This window comes from Perissodus microlepis, chromosome 5 (genome assembly GCF_051167445.1).
Source record: "Perissodus microlepis isolate ML-2025 ecotype Zambia chromosome 5, ASM5116744v1, whole genome shotgun sequence".
NCBI lineage: Eukaryota > Metazoa > Chordata > Actinopteri > Cichliformes > Cichlidae > Perissodus > Perissodus microlepis.
The window spans coordinates 33,978,796-34,004,348 of NC_140465.1; the positions used below are offsets into that span (position 1 = coordinate 33,978,796).

At 41.2% G+C, this 25,553-nt stretch overlaps 1 protein-coding gene across 1 annotated transcript; it reads left to right on the forward strand.

Annotated features, from left to right (window-relative positions):
- The first annotated feature begins 747 nt into the window (after positions 1-747).
- On the forward strand, positions 748-25,469 carry nckap1l (NCK associated protein 1 like). The gene is made up of 31 exons (XM_084929541.1): positions 748-924; positions 2,081-2,191; positions 2,516-2,608; positions 5,384-5,440; positions 5,749-5,891; positions 6,211-6,301; positions 6,708-6,845; positions 7,245-7,293; positions 14,139-14,295; positions 14,763-14,819; positions 14,916-15,012; positions 15,203-15,312; positions 15,530-15,662; positions 15,771-15,852; positions 15,966-16,024; positions 16,117-16,262; positions 16,366-16,498; positions 16,868-16,987; positions 17,384-17,523; positions 18,122-18,253; positions 19,009-19,227; positions 19,429-19,559; positions 20,821-20,918; positions 21,428-21,521; positions 21,909-21,991; positions 22,257-22,337; positions 23,255-23,348; positions 23,447-23,563; positions 24,137-24,246; positions 24,754-24,843; positions 25,073-25,469. The coding sequence occupies exons 1-31, from the start codon at positions 835-837 to the stop codon at positions 25,187-25,189; spliced, it is 3,372 nt and encodes a 1,123-aa protein (XP_084785667.1). The 5' UTR covers positions 748-834; the 3' UTR covers positions 25,190-25,469.
- Positions 25,470-25,553: the final 84 nt, after the last annotated feature.

Here is a 25,553-nt window from a genome sequence, read left to right on the forward strand (position 1 = left end):
ACATTTTAGACCCAAAAGTTTAAAGGTCAGGTTTACTTTGGCATCATTTTGCTCTGGATTGTAAAATAGCAACATTATTTGGTCCCCACCTGAAAGTCTGAGTCTGAAGAGATGTAAAGTATCCTTTCACTAATTGGAGTCGTAAATTGCAGCACACAGTGTAACTCACTGTAAATCTATATTGGAAAAGGTATTTTAGTACTTCTGAAAATGGTTAAGTATCATGCAGTTTTTAGGATCTGTGCATAATGTTGTTGTGTTCTCATGAGCAGCTGCGCATTGACTGCATAGCTGAGAGCCCATTTAGTCACCCCAGAGAGCTTCAGTGGGTAAATATCGCCACCTTGTGTTGAAGTAGAGGATTCACTCCTGCTGTTCAATACTAACTCAATAGTTTATAAAGTTTAATATTCAAAGTGATCATTGTAAATACTGTTAATATAATTGTACTGTAACTTTTCTTCCTTTTTCCTGTTTACAATGTTTGTTTGTTTGTTCTTGTTTCTTTTTACAAAACAAAAGGAGGTGATGAGCACTGCACACAACAAAGGAGTGCATCAGTGTAAGTTTAACAGTAAGATAACACCTTTTGCCATTAATTCACAAATCAGTATCATTTTTTCTTACAATTTTTTTTGCAGTTGTCATTTTGGCATATAATTAACACAACATGCGTAATTCACACTCTCTGCTCTGTCAGTTCCTGTCTCCACCTACACCATGTGACTTGTCAGAGGGTGAGGCACTTGTGTGCACTTGTTTCACAGGGTTCAACCGCTACGCAGGACTAGGCCAAGGCTTGGACGGAGGGAGAGGCATCTTGTGCCCAGAGCCATGGACTACCAGCAGAAACTGGCTGAGAAACTCACCATCCTCAAAGAGAGAGGAAATGGGGTGCTGATACGAATGAACTACATTAAGAAGGTGAGGGGAAAAAGAGGAAGAGTTAAGAGACAAATGGTGTGATCTACAAAGAGGAGAAATAAGGAACTTCTTGTTCATTTAATTTATTTTGGTGTAAATATGAGTTATCGAATGATAAAAATGTATCTAAGAGCAAACACGTAAGAACGCACTGATTCAGTGCTTAGCGGTAAATTAGATTTGGAGTTATTGTGAATCATTTTCTTTTCAGTTTCCTGACAACCTTTACAAAGCAGTGATAGGTTCACTGTACAGATCACATCCTTATAGCAGCAATAAAAGCAATAACAATGTTTGCTAATAGTTTAAGAGCTGAACATGTTTCATTTTTAATGCACAGAAGTAACAAACTTCAAACAGGAGCTATACCAGTACAGATGACATGAAATTTACAAATTCTCAAACTCAAGAGGGTTTTCTGAAGGTGGAGTTTAAACTCTGGTTATGAGATATAGGGATATAAAGATATAAACTATGTGCTGCGGGCACTGTTTTGTGTGTTTACTGGCTTTGCAGGATGGGAAAACTGTCAACTGAGGCTCTAGCTGAATGTATTTTTGAGGAGAGGAAGTGCAAACAGGAAGTTGGGCTGTGCTGTCAGTCAACTCAAATTTCAGTTACTTTGAACATAAAGCTGTAAAACTCCCACAAAAGCAGTAAAATTAGTGAACAAATAAAAATATACGATCATTTTAGCCACATGTGTGTCGATAGCGTGACTGGAGAGACTAATGGATTCACACCGACAACCAACACATTTCGAGAAACGGCATGCAGTTTGCATCCATGTGCATGCTATTCATCAAGGGGAAGTGGATAAACAGCTGAGACTTCAGCAAAACCCCAACAAATGCATTTTTCCACTTCTGCCCTCACACTTGTGAGCTTTGAGAGAAGCCTTTTGCTCTCAGCTTCTAAACAGCCCTACGGGAACAGTTTTATGTTAATGATCTTGCTCAAGAGGTTGTTTAAAGGGGTAGTGAAAGCACAGCCAAGTTACTTTACTTGTTTTCTTGTCATTGGCATTTTCTACCTATCGTCTAGCGGCTCTTAAAAATAAAAACAAAAAATAAAAGCTATGAAACTGAAATGTGAAAACATGACATAGAATATATTGTACATGTTCCTGTCCTTAATCTCCACACCTCTCATCTAGACATGTGGAGATCCCAAACTGCGGCCCTCCTTCCTGACAGATAAGGCCATGGAATCTGCCATCAAGTATATCAACAAGAAATTCCCCAACATCGACTACAGGGGAAACATTGTAAGTGCAAACCGCTTTTGTTCAAGTTTACTTTTCCCCGAATGTTCGTCTCTACGTTTTTCTTCTTGTTTTGTCGGCTTGTGTTTATAAAGGTTCTGTTTCTTGAAATGAAAATGAAAACATCATTAAATATGCCAGAAAGTGCTTTGCTTGTGTTGTACCAGAAAGATTAACGTGCGAAAATGAAAGTTTGAGCTCTCGAGAACATGATGTTCTTTATGTATTATGTTCATGTATTTCTTGTAATTCATCAATCACTATCAACCACAGAGGAAGTTAAACATCACCTCACATCTAACCACTGATGTCTTCATTATTGTTTAGCAAAATCTGACCAGCATCCAGCGACAGAAATCAGAAGTGCTGTCCAACACAACGAGCTACTACGAATCTTTCCTGGATGTCATTGAATTCAGGGTGAATATAGTTGTTTTTCATCATCTCACATTCATTCACATTTAAAATCTCAGTTGTTTTTTGATATTGAGTATGTTATTGAAACATAATATATGGTAAATGGCCTGTATTTGTATAGCGCTTTTACTAGTCTCCCCTAGGGACCCCAAAGCACTTTACACACCCAGTCATCCACCCATTCACACACTGGTGGAGGCAAGCTCCAGTTGTAGCCACAGCTGCCCTGGGGCAGACTGACAGAAGCAAGGCTGCCATATCGCGCCATCGGCCCTTCTGGCCAACACCAGTAGGCGGTAGGTGAAGTAGGACACAACGACCGAGACTGTCCGAGCCAGGGCTCGAACCGGCAACCTTCCGATTACAAGGCAAACTCCCAACTCTTGAGCCACGATCGCCCCTAACCCTAACCCTATATGATGATTGAAAAAGTGAAAGTTAATCACAAACACTGAAAATTACTTGTGCATCATTTCTTATGTAGAACTGTGGAGACATCTTGAGCCGCCGCTCATTTCTTTATATTTTGCTTTTAAGGAACCCGACTTTCTTATAATGTTTTAAAATTGTCTTGAGCAATAGTTCTGCAGGCTTTCTGGAGGTTATTCAGTCTCTATCATGGTTGTGCTGTGTGGCAGGCAGGATGTAGGACCCAAATGCAGGATACAGACAGAATAATTAACAAAAAGGCAGCAGCTTTATTGCTGTAAAATACACACTAACACTAGGTACATGATCACTGAAAAAGAAACAAAAGATTAACTTGAACTAAGAATCATGCACTTAACTACAAATGACTAGATAAGACTTGACATCATATGATGTGGCTAGGGAACCTGGCGCTTATGCAGGAACACACAGCAAATGAAGAGGACGCGACAACAAACAGGGGAAGACTGAGGACTTAAATACACAGGCAGGATAACGAGAGGATGGGAAACAGGTGGAAACACAGCTGGGACAAATCAGACAAAAATAAGACAAAGGGGAAGCAAAACTGAACACACTAACATAGTGTTACTTTGACAGTCTCTGTCAAAGTAACACTTGGCATATGCACAGAGACACGTAACATTGACCTATGAATCATTCAAGAATAAAAAAGACACATAAATCAAGGGCTGAACAAGCATCTACACATAAACTGATTTTTATCTCGTTGGAAAGAACAGCTTTTTCTTATGTCTTTAGTTGAATCTATAAAAAATACTAAAGATAAGCATAAAATCAAACCAACAAAATTAATCTCAAAGAAAATTAGCCAAAAACCTGGCACATATATGATGAACGGTGTCTGAAAGTCCTCAAGAAACAGGAAAAAAAATCCAACAGAGACCTGGATTAGAATCCGAGACGTGCACCTGGCTCTTCAGTTCATCCATCTACCAAAGTCCCATCAGATATGATGGTGGAATTGAAAATCAGTGAGAGTGATGAACTTAAATCTGGAATTTTTGGTTCAAGTCATCTTCAGTACATACGGAGAAGATCAGCAGAGAGGTACAACAGCGAGTGTCCATAGTGATCTATAAAACATGGTGGAGGCTCTGTCATAGTTTCAGCAGTGCTGTTGGGGCTCTTGTGATTTCAGGCCACCATGGAAAGTCTCTGATTGACAACAGATTAATTTTTCAGCTTAGCAAACACACTGTGACCTGAACAGAAAAATATACAGTGGAACATTATCAGTCATGGACTGTCCTCCCTAGAGCCAGGACCTCAACATTACTGAGGCAGTGTGGGATCATCGGGAATGGAACAAAGGGCATCCAGAATCATAAGAGGACATTTATGATGTCCTTTGAGAAGCCTGACCTATTCCTGAAGACGACTTAACCTCCTAGGACCTGGCGTCCACATATGTGGAGATCACATTTTGGGTTATTTAGACCAAAATACTGAATTTTGCTGTAGAAGGGCCTGATGGCCACTTACAAGGACATTATACTGCTACTGTTCTATCAAAATTTTAAACGAATATCCTCATATTTGGCTCTTTTTTTTTCTTAAAAACAAAAATAAGGTTAAAAAAAAAATCTGGTAATTCTTTGTTTTTACATTCATCGGGCCCCAAAATGACCAAATATCAAAGAAAAATTAAAAATACATGCCATGGAAGAGTTCGGGTCTTAGGAGGTTAAAGAAATTACAAGACAGTCTGAGAAATTTCAGCCTGTGTTGAAGAATAAAGGAGATCATACTGAATATTGACTTACAAGCTCTTTATATTTGTACAAACTCAGTTTTGGCCTTATTTGTGGTATTTCTATGTATTCTTGCATACGGTTATAAATCGTTGAACCCATTTCCTGGTTTCATAGCAAAATATAGGATATAGAAGAAATGAGTGGTGGCTCAAGACTTTCACTCTACTGCATAAGAAAAGACAAACCTGAAAATAGAGCGCAGTGCTGGCGGTCGTAAACAGAGTGCAGTTTGTCTCGTTGTTCGCTCTGCACATTCACTATTTCAGACCTTTTGTTATTAGAATACATTTACATATAGAGTGGTTTATTGTGACCTAAGAAAGCAATTGATTATATTGCATACACCGAGGGCAGTTAGCTCATTGTGGTTTTAACACCTTTCTCAAAATATTAATTTTTCTCTGTGTGGAGGTTGCAGCAATGCCAAGACATTCATGGTATTTGTAAGACTTCAATCATGAAGATACAAATTATTCATGATTATAAAGTTTTCTTTAAAAATGGACCAAAGGCAAATTTTCTTATTATGCAGGTCTGTCATTTGTAATCCAATCCTCCTTTTTCCATTCAGGACCATGTTTATGAGTTGCTGAACACCATAGACGCCTGTCAGTGTTTCTTTGATATAGTAAGTATTTACTCTGTGGGTAGTGTTTCGATGAAAACATTAAAGTTGTTACCTGTTCGCTTTGGTCACCAGTCATTCTGATACTGCTGCTGTGTTTCTTATTCCTACAGCCTGATTACACATTGCACATTATGTTGCTTTTTCTTCTCACGCTCGAGCTTCATCTTCTTCTGCTATTGCCACATTTAAAATTGCACCTGTTCTTTATATTTCACACCAAACCCATCCAAAATAATCTTTTTGCCTTTAATATGTGATATCTGAAATGGAACGTAGAGCAAATGATGACACTAAAATTGTGATTTCAGACAACCAACTTTGACTTCACCAAAAACTACTTGGATCTGATCATCACGTACACGTCCGTTATCATCACACTCTCTCGCATCGATGATAAGAAGGCCCTGGTGGGAATGTTCAACTGTGCCCACGAGATGACGAATGGAAGCAGGTGGGGGAAAAGATGGACGCCTCAGCAAACGTCGTGCAGCTTTTTAAAGCGGCAGCAAACAATTCAAGTGCTAAATGCTTCATCCACAAATACTCCAATTTTTCTAATCATTATAATACATTTGAATTTTAAGCATTAGTTACTACTTACTTTAAAAGCCACACTTTGTTTGGCTAATGCAAGGCCATTTGCAGCAACCACAGTCAGATGTTTCTATTCTCATTAAAACCTTGTAAGTTGGATTAAAATAGTACTGTGCTGCACTGGTATTGCAGCGTTGCTGCTCTTGTCATGCCTCCACTGATTGTGACCCCTACAGTGACCCCTCCTACCCTCGGCTTGGCCAGATGTTTCTGGAGTATGATCATCCCTGGAAGAAGCTCACGGAGGAGTTTGGCCCTCATACAAAGGTAAATTCAAAAATGTGTCATTAGCTGTCCAAGTACAAAGGTAAACTTTAAATACAGTAAAGTATGCAAAATGCTAGTTCTTTTATATAAAAGGTGTTTTTCTTTTTCCCTGCACCCGAACAACCCAAGTGCTTTTATGCCTTCACCACTCTATGAAACAAAAACGTTTTATTATAGTTTGCCGTTCTCTCCACTATTTTGTTTTTCAATGATGAACCATTAAAAGGGTTTACTCATGGGTTATCTTGAAATATGCCCGTGTGCGTGCAACGAAACAAATTACCATTTATCAGGTTTTTAAAGCGTTGCCTTATCTCAGAATTTCGTCCTTTTGGCTTTTTAAATGTTCTCACTTTCCATCCGTCTTCCTCACTCGGTGTCCTTTGCACCTCTATCCCTCTGTCAGGCTGTGACAACAGCATTGCTTTCGCTGAAGATGGTCTACCCACGGAGGAACCTGCCAGCAGAGCAGTGGCGAAGCGCCCAGCTCCTCAGTCTGCTCAGTGCTCCAGCTGCCATGCTGGACTCAGCCTGTTGTGACACTGTGAGTCTCATTTCCTCTCATACCCTCAACTCCTGTTTTGAAATAGTGAGACGAGGTGTAGAGAAATATGACAATGTTTTACTACCAGCATAAGAGTGAATGCATTTATTCAGGTTATTTATGTGAGTTCTGTTTTTATTCTGCATCTTTAAAACACTTAATTATGAAAACTGTGTGCCTTTAGCTTTTTTCTGCTTATGCCCCGACTTTTGTTATATTGAATATACTTTGTCTTGTATAAAAATCTACACTTTGGAAGGCAGCGAATACTCCTGCAAATGAAAAAGGACCAAAACACAGTATAGAAAAGGGATGTATAACAGCTGAAGTAAAGACTTTATTCATGTTGCCAACAGTAAATGAGTCTGTGGGAGTTAATAAGTTGGTTGTCTTCTACAGATGGCGTGCGAATACCTGTCTATGGAGACAATGGAGCGTTGGATTATTAGTAAGTGTTTCTATCTTTCCAATTTAAATGTATTTGTTACAGAATTTAAGTGGTTTGAGAACCTATTGGATATACCCACATGTAACACACATGAGAAAAATGGGTACACAGTAATAGTTAAGCCACCCCTCATTTATTTATGATTCTGTGAGGAAAATGGGAAATAGATGCAGAAATGTGCAAACATGAATGAAAACACAGCATGTAAGGTAAAAAAAATGAGTATGTACACTTCTAAGGAACCTGGGCTCTCTGTCTTGTCATTTCTTTAAGTAGTCTTCCTTCTCTCACCCCAAATGGTCGCGGCAGATGGCCCCGCCCCTCCCGGAGCCTGTTTTTCCTGGAGGTTTCTTCCTGTTAAAAGGGAGTCTTTCCTTTCCATTGTCGCCATATGGGGGTCATATGGTTGTTGGGTTTTCTCTGTATCTATTATTATAGGGTCTACCTTACAATATAAAGCGCCTTGAGGCGACTGTGTTGTGATAAACAACACTGTAGAAATAAAGACTAATTTGAGGGTCTTCGAAGGGTTCAAAGCTCTTCTTTGGATGATGCCTGTCTTTTGTTCTGTTCTGTGTTAAAATGATCCCACACTGCTCCAGTGATGTTGAGGTCCGGGTGCTAATTTAGCACACCTCAGCCTCTGTTCCCTGTTGCCCTTCATTAGAATGGCTTCTTGAGAACGTACAGAGACAATTTGGACTGGATAAATCAGATTTATTTAGGTATTTTCAATTAAGACATTTTTACAATACAGAAATTAGGAAGAAGTTCTTGAGAGAAGGAAGCCATATAATAGAAATAATAACAGGTGCATATAAAAATCCTCCATCAAGAATTTTATCGAAATTATATAATGGCCTGCAAAATTTGAATAGGAATGAAACATTATATATCAAACAAAAGTGGGAATCTGAATTACATCTTGAGTTGTCAGAGGATGACTGGCGATCCGTATGTCTCACACAGCATAATTCCACCAGCTCTAGACGATGGAGAGAATATGGCTGGAAAAATGTGATTAGGTTCTTTATTACTCCTTATATCAAAAGCAAGCAGCTGAAAACACCCCAACGATGCTGGAGATTATGTGGAGACTGGGATGCCAATCACTCTCATGTGTTTTGGAAGTGTAAAAATATCAAACCTTACTGGCAAAGCATTGCGGTAACAATGAAGAAAGTGCTGGGGTATGACGTGCCGTATGAGGCATGAGTAATGTATTTTGGAATATGGGAAAATGTAAGAAAGGAGGACCATTACTTGTTTAAAATTATGTTGTTGTCAAGCAAAAAGGTAATAACAAAAAACTGGCTGAAAAGTGACCCTTTAAAATTGGAAGAATGGACTGATGTAATTGAGGACATATATATAATGGAGAAAATGACCTACACTTTGAGACTGAAATCTGACAAACACCGAAAACAGTGGACAAAATGGATAGCCTATAAGACTCACTCAGCCCCATAAGGCAGGGCCCCCTCCTCGTTGTTTGTTTTTTTTTCCTCTTCCACAGATTAGGTGTCCTTTATTCCTTTTAGTTTGTTTCTTTTGTGTTCCTTTTTCATATTTTTGTTTGCATGTACTATAAAATTGGAAAAAGTACAAAATAAAAAGTTAAAAAAAAAAGAAAAAAGAATGGCTTCTTGACAGCCAGTCTTCCACAGACACCAATTCTAATGAAGGTTCAGCACACAGCTGATGGTTAAACTGAAGCTCTAGATGCGTCTCTGAGGTCCTGTGTCATATCTTTGTTGGCTTTTTTTACACCATTTCCTAAGATCGTGACTTTCAGATACTGTTTGTCTGCTGTAGATAGTAGTTTAATCAGGCCTGGTGCTTCTTTTGTAATTCACTTTTCCAGTTTCCTCATTTTTTTTAAGGACATACTGCACACCATCCCGGGACTAGCCAAGCTTTGGACTCATAGCACTAACGAAATGGTAACAAACTGTGTTTATTCCCTAGGTATTGGGATACAGTGTAAATGTAAATAAAAACATGATTCAGTGATTTGCAAATCTCATAAACCCATTTTTATTCACACGTGGAACACAGAAAACATATCAAATGTTCCAACTGAAAAAAATTACGAATAGGGTCATTTTCCCACTGTGCAGCACCCCTCTTCTTTTAACAACAGTAAACATCTGGAGCTGAGGAGAGCAGCTGCTGAACTTTAGGGAGAGGAATGTTGTCCCGTTCTTATCTGATATTGGATTCCAGCTGCTCGACAGTCCTGGGTCTTTTTTGTTGTATTTCTCGGTTGGTGAAACGTCTGGAGACAGGCTAGTTCAGCACTCGGACTCTTCTACTGCTGTATGAGATGCAGTATGCGGTTGTCATGATTTGGCTTTGTGCAGGCAGGAATTGGACCCAAACACAAACTCAAGGGAAACAGGACTGAACTCAAAATGCCAGCTTTTATTGCTGAACAGAAAACTTTACAAAACCTAAACTGGGAAGATTCTAAGAACACACACACACACACACACACACACACACACACACACACACACACACACACACACACACACACACACACACACACACACACACACACACACACACACACACACACACACACACACACACACACACACACACACACACACACCATGAGGGAGGACGCAACGCTGCACGCAGGAAGACAGAGGACTTAAATACACACATGAGGTGATCAGGAGAAGTGGCAACACATGGGGAAACAGCTGACACATAACAACATCACAGGGGAAATGTAAAACTAAACACAGGAACACAGGACCTCTTTCAAAATAAAACAGGAAACATAATGAAACACGGACGACATGAACTTAACAAAAGACATGAAACACATGAAGGGCAAGGAAGACTTAACACTAGGGCTCCTTGAAAAATAAATAAGGGACACCTCATGACCAGGGTTGGGCGACCCGATTGTCTTCACCCTTGCCAGTGTGGGGAATTTTTTAGCTCTTTTTTTTGTGTGTGAAATTATTTTTTTAACCATTTGACAAAGTGCGTCCCTTTTCAGCTCAATACTTTTGTTTCTAAATACGGAACGATTCCGTTTTTCAAGGGACGGTTGGCAACCCTACTTAACACAGGGGTTGAAAACACAAAGGGAATCTAATAAACAAATGAACTTCACCAACTTAATGAGCTTAAACAAACATCAACATCCAAATAAACTAAAACGCTGGGTCGACAGACCCAGGAACATGACAGCAGTTTAACATTGTCTCACTGAAATAAAGTCTTCCCTGAAAAAGTCATTATCTGGATGGGAGCATATGTTGTTCTGCATTGTTGGTGCCTTTCTAGATGTGCAAAATGCCAATTTCACAGGCACTCATAACACTCATAACCATCAGAAATGCAGACTTTTGAACTGACCTTGACATCAAGATGGTTTCTCTTCTCTTTAGTCCAGAGGATGTGGTGTCCATGTTTTCCAGAAAGAATTTCAGATTTTGATTCCTCTGACCCAAAGCTTTCCACTTTGCCTCAGCCCATTTTAACGACTTCTGGCCCAGAGAAGAGGGCAGATGGAGTATCCATCTATCCATCTGACAGAGGCTTAACCTGCATTTGTGTGAACTGTGTCCACAGACAGTGATTTCTGGAAGTGTTTCCGAATCATGCTTGTTTTTAATGAAGGGCCACCTGAGAGCCCAAACATCACGAGCACCTTATTTTAAATGTTGGCCGTGGTTTTGCACACAGAGATTTCTCCAGAGTCTTGGAAGCATTTGATGTTTTTATGTAATGTTTGTGGAAGTTTTGAAAGTTTACGTTAAGATAAGATAAGATAAGATAAGATAACCTTTATTAGTCCCACACGTGGGAAATTTGTTTTGTCACAGCAGGAAGTGGACAGTGCAAAAGTTATGAGGAAAAAATTAGGATACAATAAGAATAAATACAGTACACAACTGTACAGAATAGAATAAAATAAAATACTATATACAGTAGAATAAAATAAAATAAATATACAATAAGATAAAAATAGAATACAAATGCTATATACAACTGAGTAAAAATACAACGATGACAGAAAAGATTATTGCACTTAGTGTTATTGCACATGTGTGGATGTGTGTGTTTGATCAGTTAAAGTCTTTATTGTGGAGTCTGACAGCAGTGGGGAGGAAAGACCTGCGAAATCTCTCCGTCCCACACCGTGGGTGCCGCAGTCTCCCACTGAAGGAGCTGCTCAGTGCTGTCACAGTCTGCTGCATGGGGTGGGAGATGTTGTCCAACAGTGATGACAGCTTAGCCACCATTCTCCTGTCACTCACCACCTCCACTGGGTCCAGAGGGCATCCTAGAACAGTCTGTTGTTCAGATGAACACCAAGGTACCTGTAGCTGTCCACAGCCTCAATGTCCATACCTTGGATGTTCAGTGGTTGCAGTGGAGAATGCTTGTGCCTGCGGAAGTCTACCACCAGTTCCTTGGTTTTACTGGCGTTGATCTGGAGGTAGTTCAGCTGGCACCAGTCCACAAAGTCTTGGGTCAGTCCTCTGTACTCCTTGTCGTCCCCATCAGTGATGAGGCTGACTATTGCAGAGTCATCAGAGAACTTCTGCAGGAAGCACTGGGTGGAATTGTGGGAGAAGTCTGCAGTGTAGATGGTGAAGAGGAACGGAGCCAGAACCGTTTCCTGTGGGGCCCCCGTACTGCAGACGACCCTGTCCAACACACAGCCCTGAGTCCTCACATACTGTGGTCGGTCGGTGAGGTAGTCCAAAATCCAGGTAGTGAGGTGATGGTCCACTCCAGAGTTCACCAGCTTGTCCTTTAGAACCGAGGGAAGAATAGTGTTGAAGGCACTGGAGAAATCAAAGAACATGATTCTCACAGTGCTTCCAGCGGTCTCCAGGTGAGCGAGGGAACGATGTAGGAGGTGAATGATGGCATCATCCGCTCCAATGCCAGGCTGGTAGGCAAACTGAAGTGGGTCCAGTGATGAGCTTATTAGGCGCCGAAGCTGAGCCAGGACCAACCGCTCCAGGGTCTTCATCAGGTGGGATGTCAGAGCCACCGGCCTGTAGCTGTTGAGGTCCTTGGGGCGTGAAGTCTTTGGCACTGGTACAACACAGGAGGTTTTCCAGAGCTGTGGGACTCTTCCCAGCCTCAGGCTCAGGTTGAAGAGGTGCTCCATCACCCCACACAGTTGGTCCGCGCAGGACCTGACGACCCTCGAGCTGATGCCATCTGGGCCCGCTGCCTTCTTGCCATTAATCCTCCTCAGTTCCCTCCTAACCTGGGTGGTTGAGAGAGACAGGCTGGAGCCTTGTGTTGAGTGTGTATTGGATGCTGTTGTTGGGGGTGGGGAGGAGTGAGCAGGGTGAATAGAGGAGGTGTGAAGTGTCTGAGGTGTCAGAGGTGGAACAGCCGCAGTGGGCGTGGGTGAGTCTGCAGCCGATGTTGCAGACTGCCTCATGGCTGAATCAAATCGGTTGAAGAAATGATTCAGTTCATTTGCCCATCTCACATCCCTCCCAGGCAGACAGTTCTGCTGTTTGTGGCCCGAGATGGTTCTGAGGCCTCTCCAGACTTCACCAACGTTGTTTTGTTGAAGCTGGTTCTCCATCTTCTGCCTGTAGCTGTCCTTCCCATTCCTTATCAGTCCCCTCAGCTCTCTCTGCACCCTTTTCAACTCCTCTTTGTCTCTGGATTTGAAGGCCCTCCTCTTCTGCTTGAGGACGGTTTTAATTTCTGGGGTAATCCAAGGTTTGTTGTTGGAGAAACACCGTACAGTCCTGGTAGGTACGGTGTTATCCACACAGAAATTTATATAGTCAGTAATGCATGTAGTAAGGCTGTCGATGTCCTCTCCGTGGTCATCACAAATCACCTCCCACACAGTCGACTCAAAACAATCCTTAAGAGCCTCCTCGCTCTCCTCCTACCATCTCTGTACTGTGTGGGTGGCTCCCTGCGCACTAAGGGCTCATACACAGGGACAAGGTGCACCAGGTTGTGATCAGATCTGCCCAGGGGAGGGAGAGGTGATGAACTGTATGCCTCTTCTGCATTGGCATACAGTAAGTCCAGTGTTTTATTGTCTCTGGTTGGGCAGGTCACATACTGGGTGAAGGTGGGCAGTGTGGAGTCCAGTGAGGCATGATTGAAGTCCCCTGATATTATGAGAAGGGCTCTCGGTGATTGTGTTTGCAGTCTGCTGACCACAGAGTGGAGAGAGTCACAGGCTGCATCCGCGTTGGCCGAAGGGGGGACATACGCTGTTATCGCGATAACATGCGAGAACTCCCGGGGCAGGTAGTACGGACGCATGCTAACGGCTAACAGCTCAATGTCTCTGCTGCAGAGTTGCTCTTTTACAGTGATGTGCCCAGGGTTACACCATCTGTCGTTCACAAAAACTGCCAGTCCCCCTCCTTTCCTCTTACCGCTGTCTCTGGTCCTGTCCGCTCGCAGCAGCTGGAATCTGGATAAGCAGCTGGATAAGGAATATTATCCTGAAATTGCGCCACATTTTGTGCATGCACTTTTTTGTATACTGGCGATTCTCTGTCTATCATCAACCCAGTTATGTTACAGAGTGTGGGAAATTTACCTTATTAGTTGTAAAATGTTCCTTCAGCTGTAGCTTTAGTATCAGTTATTTTTTCTATGATTTTCTTACCCACATTCCAGCTTTTCCAAGATGTGTTGTTGCCATTAAATTCATACTTGCTATCTTAAAACGATACATTTTCTCAGCTTAAATATCAGATACTTCAATTCAAGTTGTGAAAAGAAAGAAAAGAAGGAAATATGTAACATAGTAACTAGCAGTATTCCTTCAGTTGTGTAGACTGTTTGATGACAGTTGCTAACTGTCCTTCCTGTAGTTGGCTTCCTGCTGTGCCACAGCAGCCTGAATTCAAACCAAGCCTCCCAGGAGCTGTGGAAGATGGGCCTGCGAAGCGGCATCTACCTGACCCTCACCAGAGATGAAGTCCTCAACATACACAAAGTGTCAGAGGACCTCTTCGACAACATTAAAGGGTATGCAGCCGACGCTGCTATAGTGTACTCTGCATTGTGGACTGTGAGAAAAAGCCCCTAATTAAGAAATCAGATCATGGGTATGAGATAATGCTATTCTGAGATTTTAAGCTGTCAAAGCTGACAACCAGAGCAGATTGGCTCCTTAACAGACTCGCACTGTAATTGAAATTAGGAATAGAGGGATAAAAGGTCAACAAGAAATGATAAGAAACAGATCTTTCTGTGATTGTGGTGTGATTTATAGTGTAATGTTTAGAGTATCCTCTTGATTTAATCTTTTCATATATTAATTTCTAATAAAAACTGAGACTGAGGTTAACATGAAGCTAATAATGAAAATGAAGACGCTTTGTCATTATTTGTCAAATAATTTCCCCCAGGGATCAATAAAGTATTCTGATTCTGATTCTGATTCATTATCGCAGCAATATTTGATCTTATTAACATTTTTTCTTTTTCATCAGCTACAACAAACGAATTGCAGACATCAAGGAATGCCGTGAGCATGTTTTAGTCAATGGGTAAGCCTGGCAGGAGATTACATGTTTTTATTTCATGTGTTTTATCTGTGACATGAGCTATAACACCAGTAACCTTGTGTATTTTTCTCTGGATAGCGGGGCCATGCACAGAGAGAGGCGACATTTCCTCAGAGGGGCATTGAAGGAATTATGTAAAGTTCTGGAGGATGAGCCGGGACTTCTGGGACCTAAGGTAGAACAGCAACGTCGTTATTGCAAGATCTTTCACAAAGACACATTCACATTGTAATAATTGGCCGTAGACATCACACATCCAGCAGTCTCACATTTCATGGTAATTTAACTGCTACCAAACCAAATCTGAAACTTTTTCCTAACATTTATTTTTCTTCTGTGTTCTGTGTGCCAATCAAATCCCCAAGGCGCTGTTTGTCTTCATGGCTCTTTCATTTTCCCGTGACGAGATCCTTTGGCTCGTCAGACACTCTGAGAATATGCCAAAGTTAAAGGTTCCCGAGGACTACATTGACAAGTAAGTGCAGAGAAAGTGAAGCGTGGCTATGGGCTGCTGTAGCTGCTAGTGATGCTGACAGGCAGAGATCAGCAGCAGTGAAATAAATGAGGCATGCCAGTCACAAAAAAACCCTTTTTTGATTTGATACTGTATATCTGATCATGGCTTCAACTTTCAAATCACAGTTTTCCGTGTCCGTTCATTCTTTTCACGATTTTTTTTTTTAATTTTCCAGTCAGCTGGCTGAGCTGCTGTACTACATGGAGAAATTAAGAGGTCTAATGAGAAAGTACAACAACGTAGTTCAGCGTTACCATGTGCAGTACCTGGCACAGTTTGATGCCTTAGTTCTCAACGACACCATACAGGTACCTGAACGTAAGAGTATGTGTGTGAATATACAGCAGTAGTTTAAAGCACACAGTGTTTTTTTTTATTAGAGTGTTTATTAGAGTATTTTCTTTTTTCCATCGTAGAACATGTACGTGTGTCCAGAGGAGGAGTCAGTCCTAATGAGCTCGTTTGTTTCAACTCTCTCTGGTCTCTCAGTCAAACAAGGTAATCACAAGCAGTGCTGAGCATTTACCTGTGAATAGATAAGGAAACAACCAAATAAAGACACTTATCAGTAACCAGAATTATAATGACCATGACTGGCTTTTCCCCTGCAGTGGACAACAAAGAGGAGTTTGACTTCAGGGCTCTTAGACTGGACTGGCTAAGATTACAGGTAAGCAATTTTAATGCATAGACTGTGATGTAGAGTTCAGGTAAAATGCATGTTTGCAGCAGAAATCAGCGTCGCATCTTCATCTTTTTTAGGCCTACACAAGTGTGAATAAGGCCCCCCTTCCGCTAAAGGACTATCCCGACTTGGCAAAAGTGATGAACTTGACGCAGTTTCACACGAAGATGGTGGACGCTGTAGAAGAAATGCTGTATGAGACATCTGAGCTGTCCATCTTCTGGTCAGTCTTCTCTTCTCTTCTCTTCTCTTCTCTTCTCTTCTCTTCTCTTCTCTTCTCTTCTCTTCTCTTCTCTTCTCTCACAACTCTTTTTTCTGTTTTACAGCTTCTGCCCACGTGTCTTTGAGAAGATGTTTACCCAGAGCAGCGAGGAAGCGACCATGAAGCGTTACCTCATGGCCTTCCCTTTGGTCTGTTCTCACTTCAGTCAGAGTGGAGACCCTCTCTGCCCAGAAGAGGTCAGTGTTCAGTTATCTTGCTGAGGAAGCTATAAATCACCAGCTAAAGGTGGTGAGGACAGCAGACATGATTGTTGATTTGTAGCTCTCGTGGTGAATCGTAGTTTATGACTGCTATAGCATGCATTATACATTGATGACAAAGTTAATAATTTTACACAGAAATAGAGACCTCTTTTTGTTGTGACTAAATGAGTGAAGATTTATGCATTGTCTTTATCTACACTCTTTCCCAGCTCAGTCTGCAGGTACCTGTCTGTATGTTTGCACATACCTTCCTCCGTGTTCTGTGTTTTGTGTGCCAGCACACACACACACACACACACACACACACACACACACACACACTTGTGTTTCTTGTGTCTCCAGGTAGAGGCAATGGAGAAGAGAAGTCTGCGCCTGTGTGTCACCTTCTTGGAGCAGATAGCCAAGCAGACCAGCACTGTTGTGTTAGAGATATGTGCTGAGCAGCGCAACCTCTGCGATCAGGTGAAGTCCCAGTCTATTTCAGGCTTTAAAAAGCTAATTATCTAACAGATTTGCCCTGCCAAAATCCATATCCAAATGTAATCACACTTGCCATAGCTGGAGGCAGGGAACAGACTTGGGAATTTGAATAAAATGATAAGGCAGGTCTGCATTTCTGGATTTGATTAAGTCATGTTGTTTCTTTAATCCCTTGAGAAAAATGTGATGAAACGGTTACTTTTTGACAAGATTTCTGCAATGCGAATGAAAAGTTGCATAATGTGTTTTTGAAGATGTCACTTTATATTTGCTTACATGGATTTAATTCTACCACCCTCCTTCTCTCTCTTTCTCAATCTGTCTTTGTCTTTCCCCTTTCTTTTTTTGCATGCATTTTCCTACTTGATAACCCCTCAGCTGCTGCCGAAGCACTGCGCGGAGACCATCAGCGCTGCCCGATACAGAAAGCAAAAAAAGCAGATGCCAAAAAAAGGAGAGGTCCAAAAAGAAAAGCCAGGCGCTGAGAGCCTCAGGAAAGACAGGACGGTTGCTAACAAGTCAGCTTTCTTTTTGTTTCCCCTGATTATTTTCATCTCTTTCTCAACCATATGATTTGTTTTTTCCTTTTCTGAACCGGCAGATGACGCACCCCTATTACCCTCTGGAAATGCTTTTCTTTTTTCAGCAGAGCTCGTTGAAGTCAAAGAGCAGTTACATAAACACATGAGGGAATCGGATCAAATCAGTTCTTTCACTGCCTCGCAAATTTCTTGCTTTTAGTTATTAGGAAAAGAGGATGAAAGTACTCTCTCGCAAGGTGTAATTGATTTTGGACTTTAAGTCCCTCTGAGGTGAATCAGTCAGGTACTGAGTCAAGCCTTTAAATGTGAAAAACGAAGCACCGTCGCCCTTTAGATAGAACACACAGCACTGTTTTACTGGCATCACATTTTATTTCAGTGTTTTCAGCGTCTGATCACATTCTGTAAGTAGCCAAATTTAGAAAGCTCATTAATAAAGTTGTAATTCTGTCAATTCATTTTTCCTCCCCTCAGCCTCAGCTTACAGATAAACCAGATATGTTTTACAGTGTTATTGTCGAATATTTGTCTTTACAATTATACACTCCCTTCTCTCTTGCCTCCTTTTTTCTAGCATGGACAAGCTGCACCTGATGCTGACAGAGCTCTGCTCCTGCTACAGTCTTTGCGGTGACTTTGTTGTTTTCAACCACATCGTTGTTCCTACAGAGTTCCTCATATCTCAACTTGAGACGCGTCTTTCTGAGTATGTGGGGATACGAGTTTTTATATATGTGCACATAGGAGCAGAAATCTAATGCTCATAATTGCTTTAATTGCAAAAAAAGATCTAATGTTAATTTATGCTGTGCAAATGTAACATTGTGCATATCAACACAATGCTCACTATATGTTAAAATTAGTTGAATGGGAGCTGCATGCATTCTGTTTAGAAGTGTCACCTCTATTATGAATAGAGCTTGCAGAAGTATTAAACCTAAAAAGTAATAATTTTTTTGCAGGACTTGACAGAGAGCAGAAAAAACCAGCAAGCCTTTGATTTTTCATTTGGCTCTTGTAAAGTGCCTTCTCCAGCTCTGTAGTGAGCCCCACTTTCTCATCATTACAAGCTGTGTTCTACCAGCTTAAAATCTCAGAAGAGATTCATCATGTCCCTTGCTCTGTATCATTTCAGTGCTTATTGCTGTTTAGATTAGATTTTGGTACCAGGGTAACCCAGTGTTTCTCTGTATATACTTCGCTCAGTCTCGCTGCCTTAGCTGATGATTATCAGCGCACTTGACTATTGGCATGCTTTCAGTGATTAGTTGAAACTGTAAATAACGTCAAGGACAGAAAGTGAGAGAATGAAGGTCTTACAAAAAGAGAAAACTGACAGCGAAGCCCTGGAGCAGCGCCGAGTCACCATGGCTCGTTTAACCCATTTTAAGGTCCCATCTGTCCATCCTCAGTCCACTTCAGCCCAATGACAAGTGACGTTGGTTAAACATGTTTCTCCAGAATCATCGTGAGAATGACCAATTACAACCAGACCACCCAGGAGATTACCCGTCCCTCTGACCTCCTGGCAGGGATAAGAGCCTATGTAGCCAATCTGCACAGCCTCTCGTGCTACATCAGCGTGGACGTCACCCGGCTGGTGAAGAGTGTACTGCTGCAGCAAACTCAGCCGCTCGACTCCCACGGAGGGCAGACTATTACAACTCTCTACACAAACTGGTCTGTCTCATGTATAGGTGTATCTACTGTACTTAAACACACATATCAAAATACAGTGATTCATGTATAAAGTATATTAATTCCTGGACACTTGTAGGAAATGCATTACAAACAGAAACCCACTTTGCATACAGGTAAATCCTGCTGAACTTCTATCACTTACCATATGTTTCTTGTTTTGTGGGTTTTCCTTTTATCCAGGTTCCTTGAGAGTCTTCTGCGCCAGGCTAGCAACTCCCTCATCGTCCACTGTCCTACGCTGCACTGCTTTATGAGCCAGGTTACTGACACTGAACCAAGTTTCAGAGCAGAGGAGTTCTCAGATATATCAGGTCAGCCTGGAGTTTGATTATTATAATTTAAAAAATTGTCCTACAAGCTGTGCCTTTTGCAGATTTTTGTGCTATGCCTTCTTTTCACAAAAAATAAAAGTGAAAGTGAGGGTAAAAAAAAAGCATATGGTAATGATGTATTTGGAAATATAGTGTATAGTCTTATATTGCCCGGTTCGTTACGGGCTGGTAATTCAGAAGACATTTATCAGTGACTTGCAGGCTGTAGTATCCATAGCAACATATCCAACTTTTTATTATGAGCTTGTCACGCACTCGGTTCCTGTACTTAAGCTACAGTAGCCTGAATAATTTCAGTCACTTGGGTGTAATCTGAAAGCAGATTCCCCAGTTGACACTTTTTATCCTGTGACAAAGGACACGTTTTCATTTATTTATTTTTTTGTCGTTTTTCTTCATTTTTATCTTTTATTGGTTTTTACCAAACCATGTTTGTATGCCTGATAGACTCAAAATAATTCCCCTGTGGGATTTTAGTGATGGTGATTCCAGAGTAGATGAGATGACTCACTCTGTTTAGAAAAATCACGTATGTCTCGTCGACTGCTGTGACGGCATGCAGAGGAAGCGCTATTGCACAAGAGGATGTGGCGCTTGTCACTGCGGCAGTGTGAAGTACTTTCTTGCACACGCTGTGTCATGCAGTTTATTCTGGCCCTGCTTGGATAATTTGAACTGCAGTATTGCTTATCATCTCATCCACTCTACCCTCCGTGCCTCATAATTATTCCAGCATGTCTCTGCTCCACACAACCTCCCCGTCCACCTCCACACCACCCCGCAGGAGTAATGTACCTCTTTATGACTACATTAAGGCTATATGCACTTTGCTAAAGACCTCGGCTCATGCATGCAAACATGTGCAGGATACAAAACACACCCCCACACAATGACATCTTTGTTCTCTATATTTACTCCTCAGTGAGTATCTGTTTGCCTCAGAGTGAGTCACTTGCCTGTCCATGAACTACTTCCAATTTCAGCCACACGCATCCTTATTTGTCCGTGTTCATTCAGAAGTCAAGTCGAGTGAACGGCCTAATAGCTGCAGTTGTTTCTGTCTCACTGATTCAGTTACACTCACACTTTACACTCAAATTTAAGCAGTGTCTTTTCTCATCTCCTCGAAACAAATACATCTTCATGTAAGCTTTCTTTTGTGAATCTAGCACCGCTTCAAACCGCTGTTGATTCCTTGCTTTTTGCTATCCTTAAATTGTTTGTATTAACCTCTGAACAGAGTTACAGGCTCTGGCAGAGCTAATTGGTGCATATGGCCTGAAGTTTCTGAGTGAGAACCTGATGTGGCACATCACCTCTCAAGTCACTGAGCTTAAGGTACAGTATGAATCAGTGCAAATGTTTCAACGATTTTATTGTTTTCTTTTAGTATTTCAGTAAATGAGCATATTTTGTTTTAGGAAAGCACAGGTGTGGCTTTCATATCAGCATTTACTGCTTACGTCAGCAGTTTTTGCTTTTGCTGACTGTGTGTATGTGGCGCACACAGTGCAGCAAGTGCAGTGCACTGTTTTTTATGTCTTGCATAAAGGCTTTTGAGGTCTGTTAACCAAGTTCTTTCAGTTCTCCTTGGTGGCTTTTCTGTAGTCTAGCAGAGAGACAGACCACTAATAACACTTGTCTTTGCTTTGGTGGAGAAACAATAGACTCTCACACACGAGAGAGAGGTTAATGCAGCTGTACTGGTGTACTGGCTCACCACTTTACACCTATGATTGAAATGAAACGATGCAGTGTACTGCCACACAGCTCTTTCACACCTTTGACCTCTCCCTGGTTTAACATCCAACTGTTAGCACTTATTTTGCTTCCTTCTCTGCTGGTAGAAAATGGTGGTTGAGAACATGGATGTCCTGGTACAAATGAAGAACAACTTTGATAAACCTGAGGAAATGGTCAATCTGAAAAAGAGGCTGACAGGTGAGAACTGGAGGATGGAGCACAGCGAGGAGATTACAATTTAACAATGTACATATCCACACAACAACGATAAGTGGAAGAGAATGGATGGATGGATAATAATAATAATAATAATCGTGATAATATTAAAAATATACTGAACAGGAAATAAAAACTCTGTGTATAATCTTGTAAGTTGACCACCTTTACCTGAGTGGCATTCTTGTCCCAGTTTCACAAGTTCACCTGTTATAGTATATAATAGCGTGTTCACTTGAGCCATGATTAGGGACAGAATTGCCCACAGTAATGTAAACCATGGATTGTCTGCTCGTTCTACTTGAGTATGCATGAAACGCTGCAGGAGCACAGCTGTAAACCCCCGATGTCCTTTATATGCACCTCTAGGTGGAGAGAACGTGCTGAAGAGGATGACCATCATCGGTGTGATTCTGTCCTTCAGAGCCATGGTCCAGGAATGCCTGAAAGATGTAATGTCCAACAGGATTATGATAAAATAACTTATCTTATGATGAAATTGATTAGAATATAGTTTAGATTCACTTAATTTCAAGGTTTTTTTCCCCATGATTGGTATAATTTTACACTAAAACGGCATTTCTTCTGCACTAGAATGAAGACTACACATGATAGATGAATAATAACTTCTCGAAAAAAGCTCTTAATATAAAAAGGTATTTTTCTTTCTTGAGATATGATCTCAGTAATGTTTCATCATATAACTCTATAATTTAGATCCTGCATAAGCACTGCCCCTACCTGACGGGACCCATTCAGTGCCTGAGAGACTTCAGCAACCCTGAAGCTGACATCCAGGTAAATCCCAGCTTTTACCCTACAGCTAGAAAAACACATCCATATATGGAGATCTCACTCAAGAACGAATGTGTAGTAATCAAATTTTCATGGCCTGTGAATCATCACATCGCAGCTGATCGACCTTGGGTTGTGTCACTGTGGAAAAAATGAACACTGTTATTGTATTAACACTCCAAATGCAATGCACATGTATCATTATTTACTTGTTTATGAGTATAGAATATAGCATGTACGGGTGCTCCATAATTTATATATTAAAATAACAGATGGAGAACAACAGTAGATCTGAACTGGGGAGCTTAAAGAAACAACATTTTGGTAAAGTACCAAACATATTAAATTCCTTATCTCCCTCTGGACCAATCTGTGTGACTGTGACTCATGAACTCTCCCTCACTTTACTTACGTCTGGCTTCTGATTGAGGCTTGACAGCCGTGCCACAGTCCGGGGCCAGGATAACCCCAAAGACGTCAGCAGCCCCCTCATGCCTCTGTGAGAGAGTCTGATTGCTGCTGCAGCGTTGCTCTCTGAACCACATCAGTGGAAACATTTTGCCCAGACAGGCCAACCATGCATGCAACCAGAAATAGGGCAAGATCAAACGCCGTGTGTCAAGACAAAGACATCCACTGCTGACTTAGTGTAACTCCTTGGAAAGTAAACTGTTATTGCTGTGATATGAAATGCAAAGCACAGATCAGGATCCCACAGTCTGCAAGAAATGCAGGAAATTTTAAACGTTTAAAATGAAGCATTAAATTTGAACTCTGACAAGCAAGTCATTAAATCATCGTTTTGTGTACCTAAAGGGGAAACTTTAGGGTAAAAAGGGAGACGCTGCATGCAAAGAAATTAAATGCACTCTATTCAAGCACCATCCACTTATTGTCTCTAATACTGTGTGACCTTACAGGTAACTCTGAGCATATATGAGCTGGCTTCTGCTGCAGGGCTACCATGCGATATCGATCCTAGCCTCGTTGCAGCTATTCGCAGCATGCAGACAGGTAACACTCAAACTATGATCAGCACCCCCGATATGGTGCATTGCACTTTAATGGCTTATTTAACTTTTTTCTTATACGTTTCACTTAAAAACCTGCAGATAACACATCACCTGACGAGGAGCACAAGCTGTCCCGTTTGTTACTCGTCTACATTGCCGTGTCCCTGTCCCTATTAGCCCTCGACCCCAACTCGTTCTACAACCGAGAACACGGAGGTGAATATTTATTTGTTCCTTTCAGCTGCTTATCGTTTTTTGACCGAGATTATTCTCCAGGCTAATCTGTCTGTCTTCCTGTCATTATTTACCGGCTGCTGATAGTGTGTAAAAGAGGTACTCTGCCCTGAAACATGAGGCGTATTAGCATCTCTGTGTATCATACTTTCCAGTCTGGCATGGTCTGAAGCAAAGCATGTCAGTTAATGAGAAACACGTTTCTGTGAGGGACTTTTGTTTACAGATAACTTTGTCTGACGTGCATTGATACAGTTACTCTTGGCATGCGGCCCTGCTGACCCCAAGTGCCTGGCTCTGTGCCTAGACTAAAACATTAAGAGGAGCAATAGCTCAGATTTCCATCAAAGGGCAGAGTGGCATTTGTCACAGATTATTTTCTTTGCCTCGATTTTCCATTGACATGTTTGAAAAAAATGTGCCCTGTAAGCCAGAGGAAATATGCTCAGCACGCTTCCTCTTAAGTGTTCATTAAGTAAATTTTCCAAAACCGTTGGGCCTCAAATTCATCCTTTCTGTGGTAGTAATAGCTTTTTTTAATTTATATTTCTTTAGGCCACAACAACAACATCCACTGTTTAGCTAGAGCTATCAACCAGCTGGCTGCTGCCATGTTCACCATCCAGAACAAGAACATCGAGCAGCAGCTCAAAGAGTTTCTCCTGGTGAGTGACACAGATGCTGATTGTGATGTGGTTTGGGCAAATTTATTACAGCAGAAATACTGAATGATTTAAACCAATACTGAATAAATTAAATCCTGACTTTCACTATGTTTACACCCCAACTTTGAAAAGCCAATAACAAGTAAAACAACAAATATACAACACAAAAGATCAGTTAGACTGCCCGCACCATCATGCTGCATCTTTTTTATCAGATGTTGACTGTTTTTTATGTGAAATATTCTTAATAATTAAGTCTGCGAAGGAAAAAACACACAAACAGTTCTTATCTCTCCTTACAACAAGTGGTGTAGGTGGAAATTGAGTCATAGCAAGAAATCATGAGAGCGGAAGGTTAGAAAACACTGAAACAAACAGCTTCACAGACAACACTCATCTAAGCTGATGCTTAGATTTTCAGCAAATGCAAAAGTCATATGGCGAAAGACAAATGAGGACAATTACAGCAAAAACGTGTCTCTTTTTTGTCCTCGTGTCCTTCCACAGCTGGCCTCGTCCACGCTGCTTCAGTTGGGACAAAACGTGGAGAGAATGGAGATCAAAAACCGAGAGTCCATCTACCTGCTCCTGCACATGGTAGGTGTGGCAGCGTGTAGAGAATCATTCATGCGCTTTGAACTTACAGAGAGGAATCTGCGAGTTTATCATCTGACTAAATGGAAAAGCCTGTGGCTGTTAATTAGCTGAGGATTTTATTCTCTTTACAATGACTGGTCAGACCTGCAGCGTCTTCTTTAATGCCTCTCTACTTCAAAGCATTTATAATTGAACAATTAACGACTCCTTTTAAACCTCACTCACTTAGATCGTGGAGGAGTCTCCGTTCTTGAGCCAAGACATGCTGGAGAGCTGCTTCCCGTACGTTCTCCTCCGAAATGCCTACAGGGAGGTGTACAAGTCCTTCATTGTGACTCTGGGCTGAAGACCTTGTTAAAAATACTTTTCTTTTAACATTTATTCAGATTAATTTAATATGTGCTGTACTTTTTGACAATATCAGTGTTATAGCGCTCAGTTTAGATAATAACCTTTTAAAAAATCATTTTGTAACATCCTCAGTATTATACTTTAGATACATCATGAGTACAATAATATATGTTTTTAAAATATAACCCCATCCAATCGTACATAAATCATTGCATACATAGATGCTGTATAACATTGTTTCTAACAACCTTTCCATGAATAAAGAGACAATAATACGCTTTTTGCCCTTTTTTCATGAGTATTCAACTTGAGTTCCTATTTCCAGTCAGTCCTCCATCCTCACTTGCCCTCATCCTCTC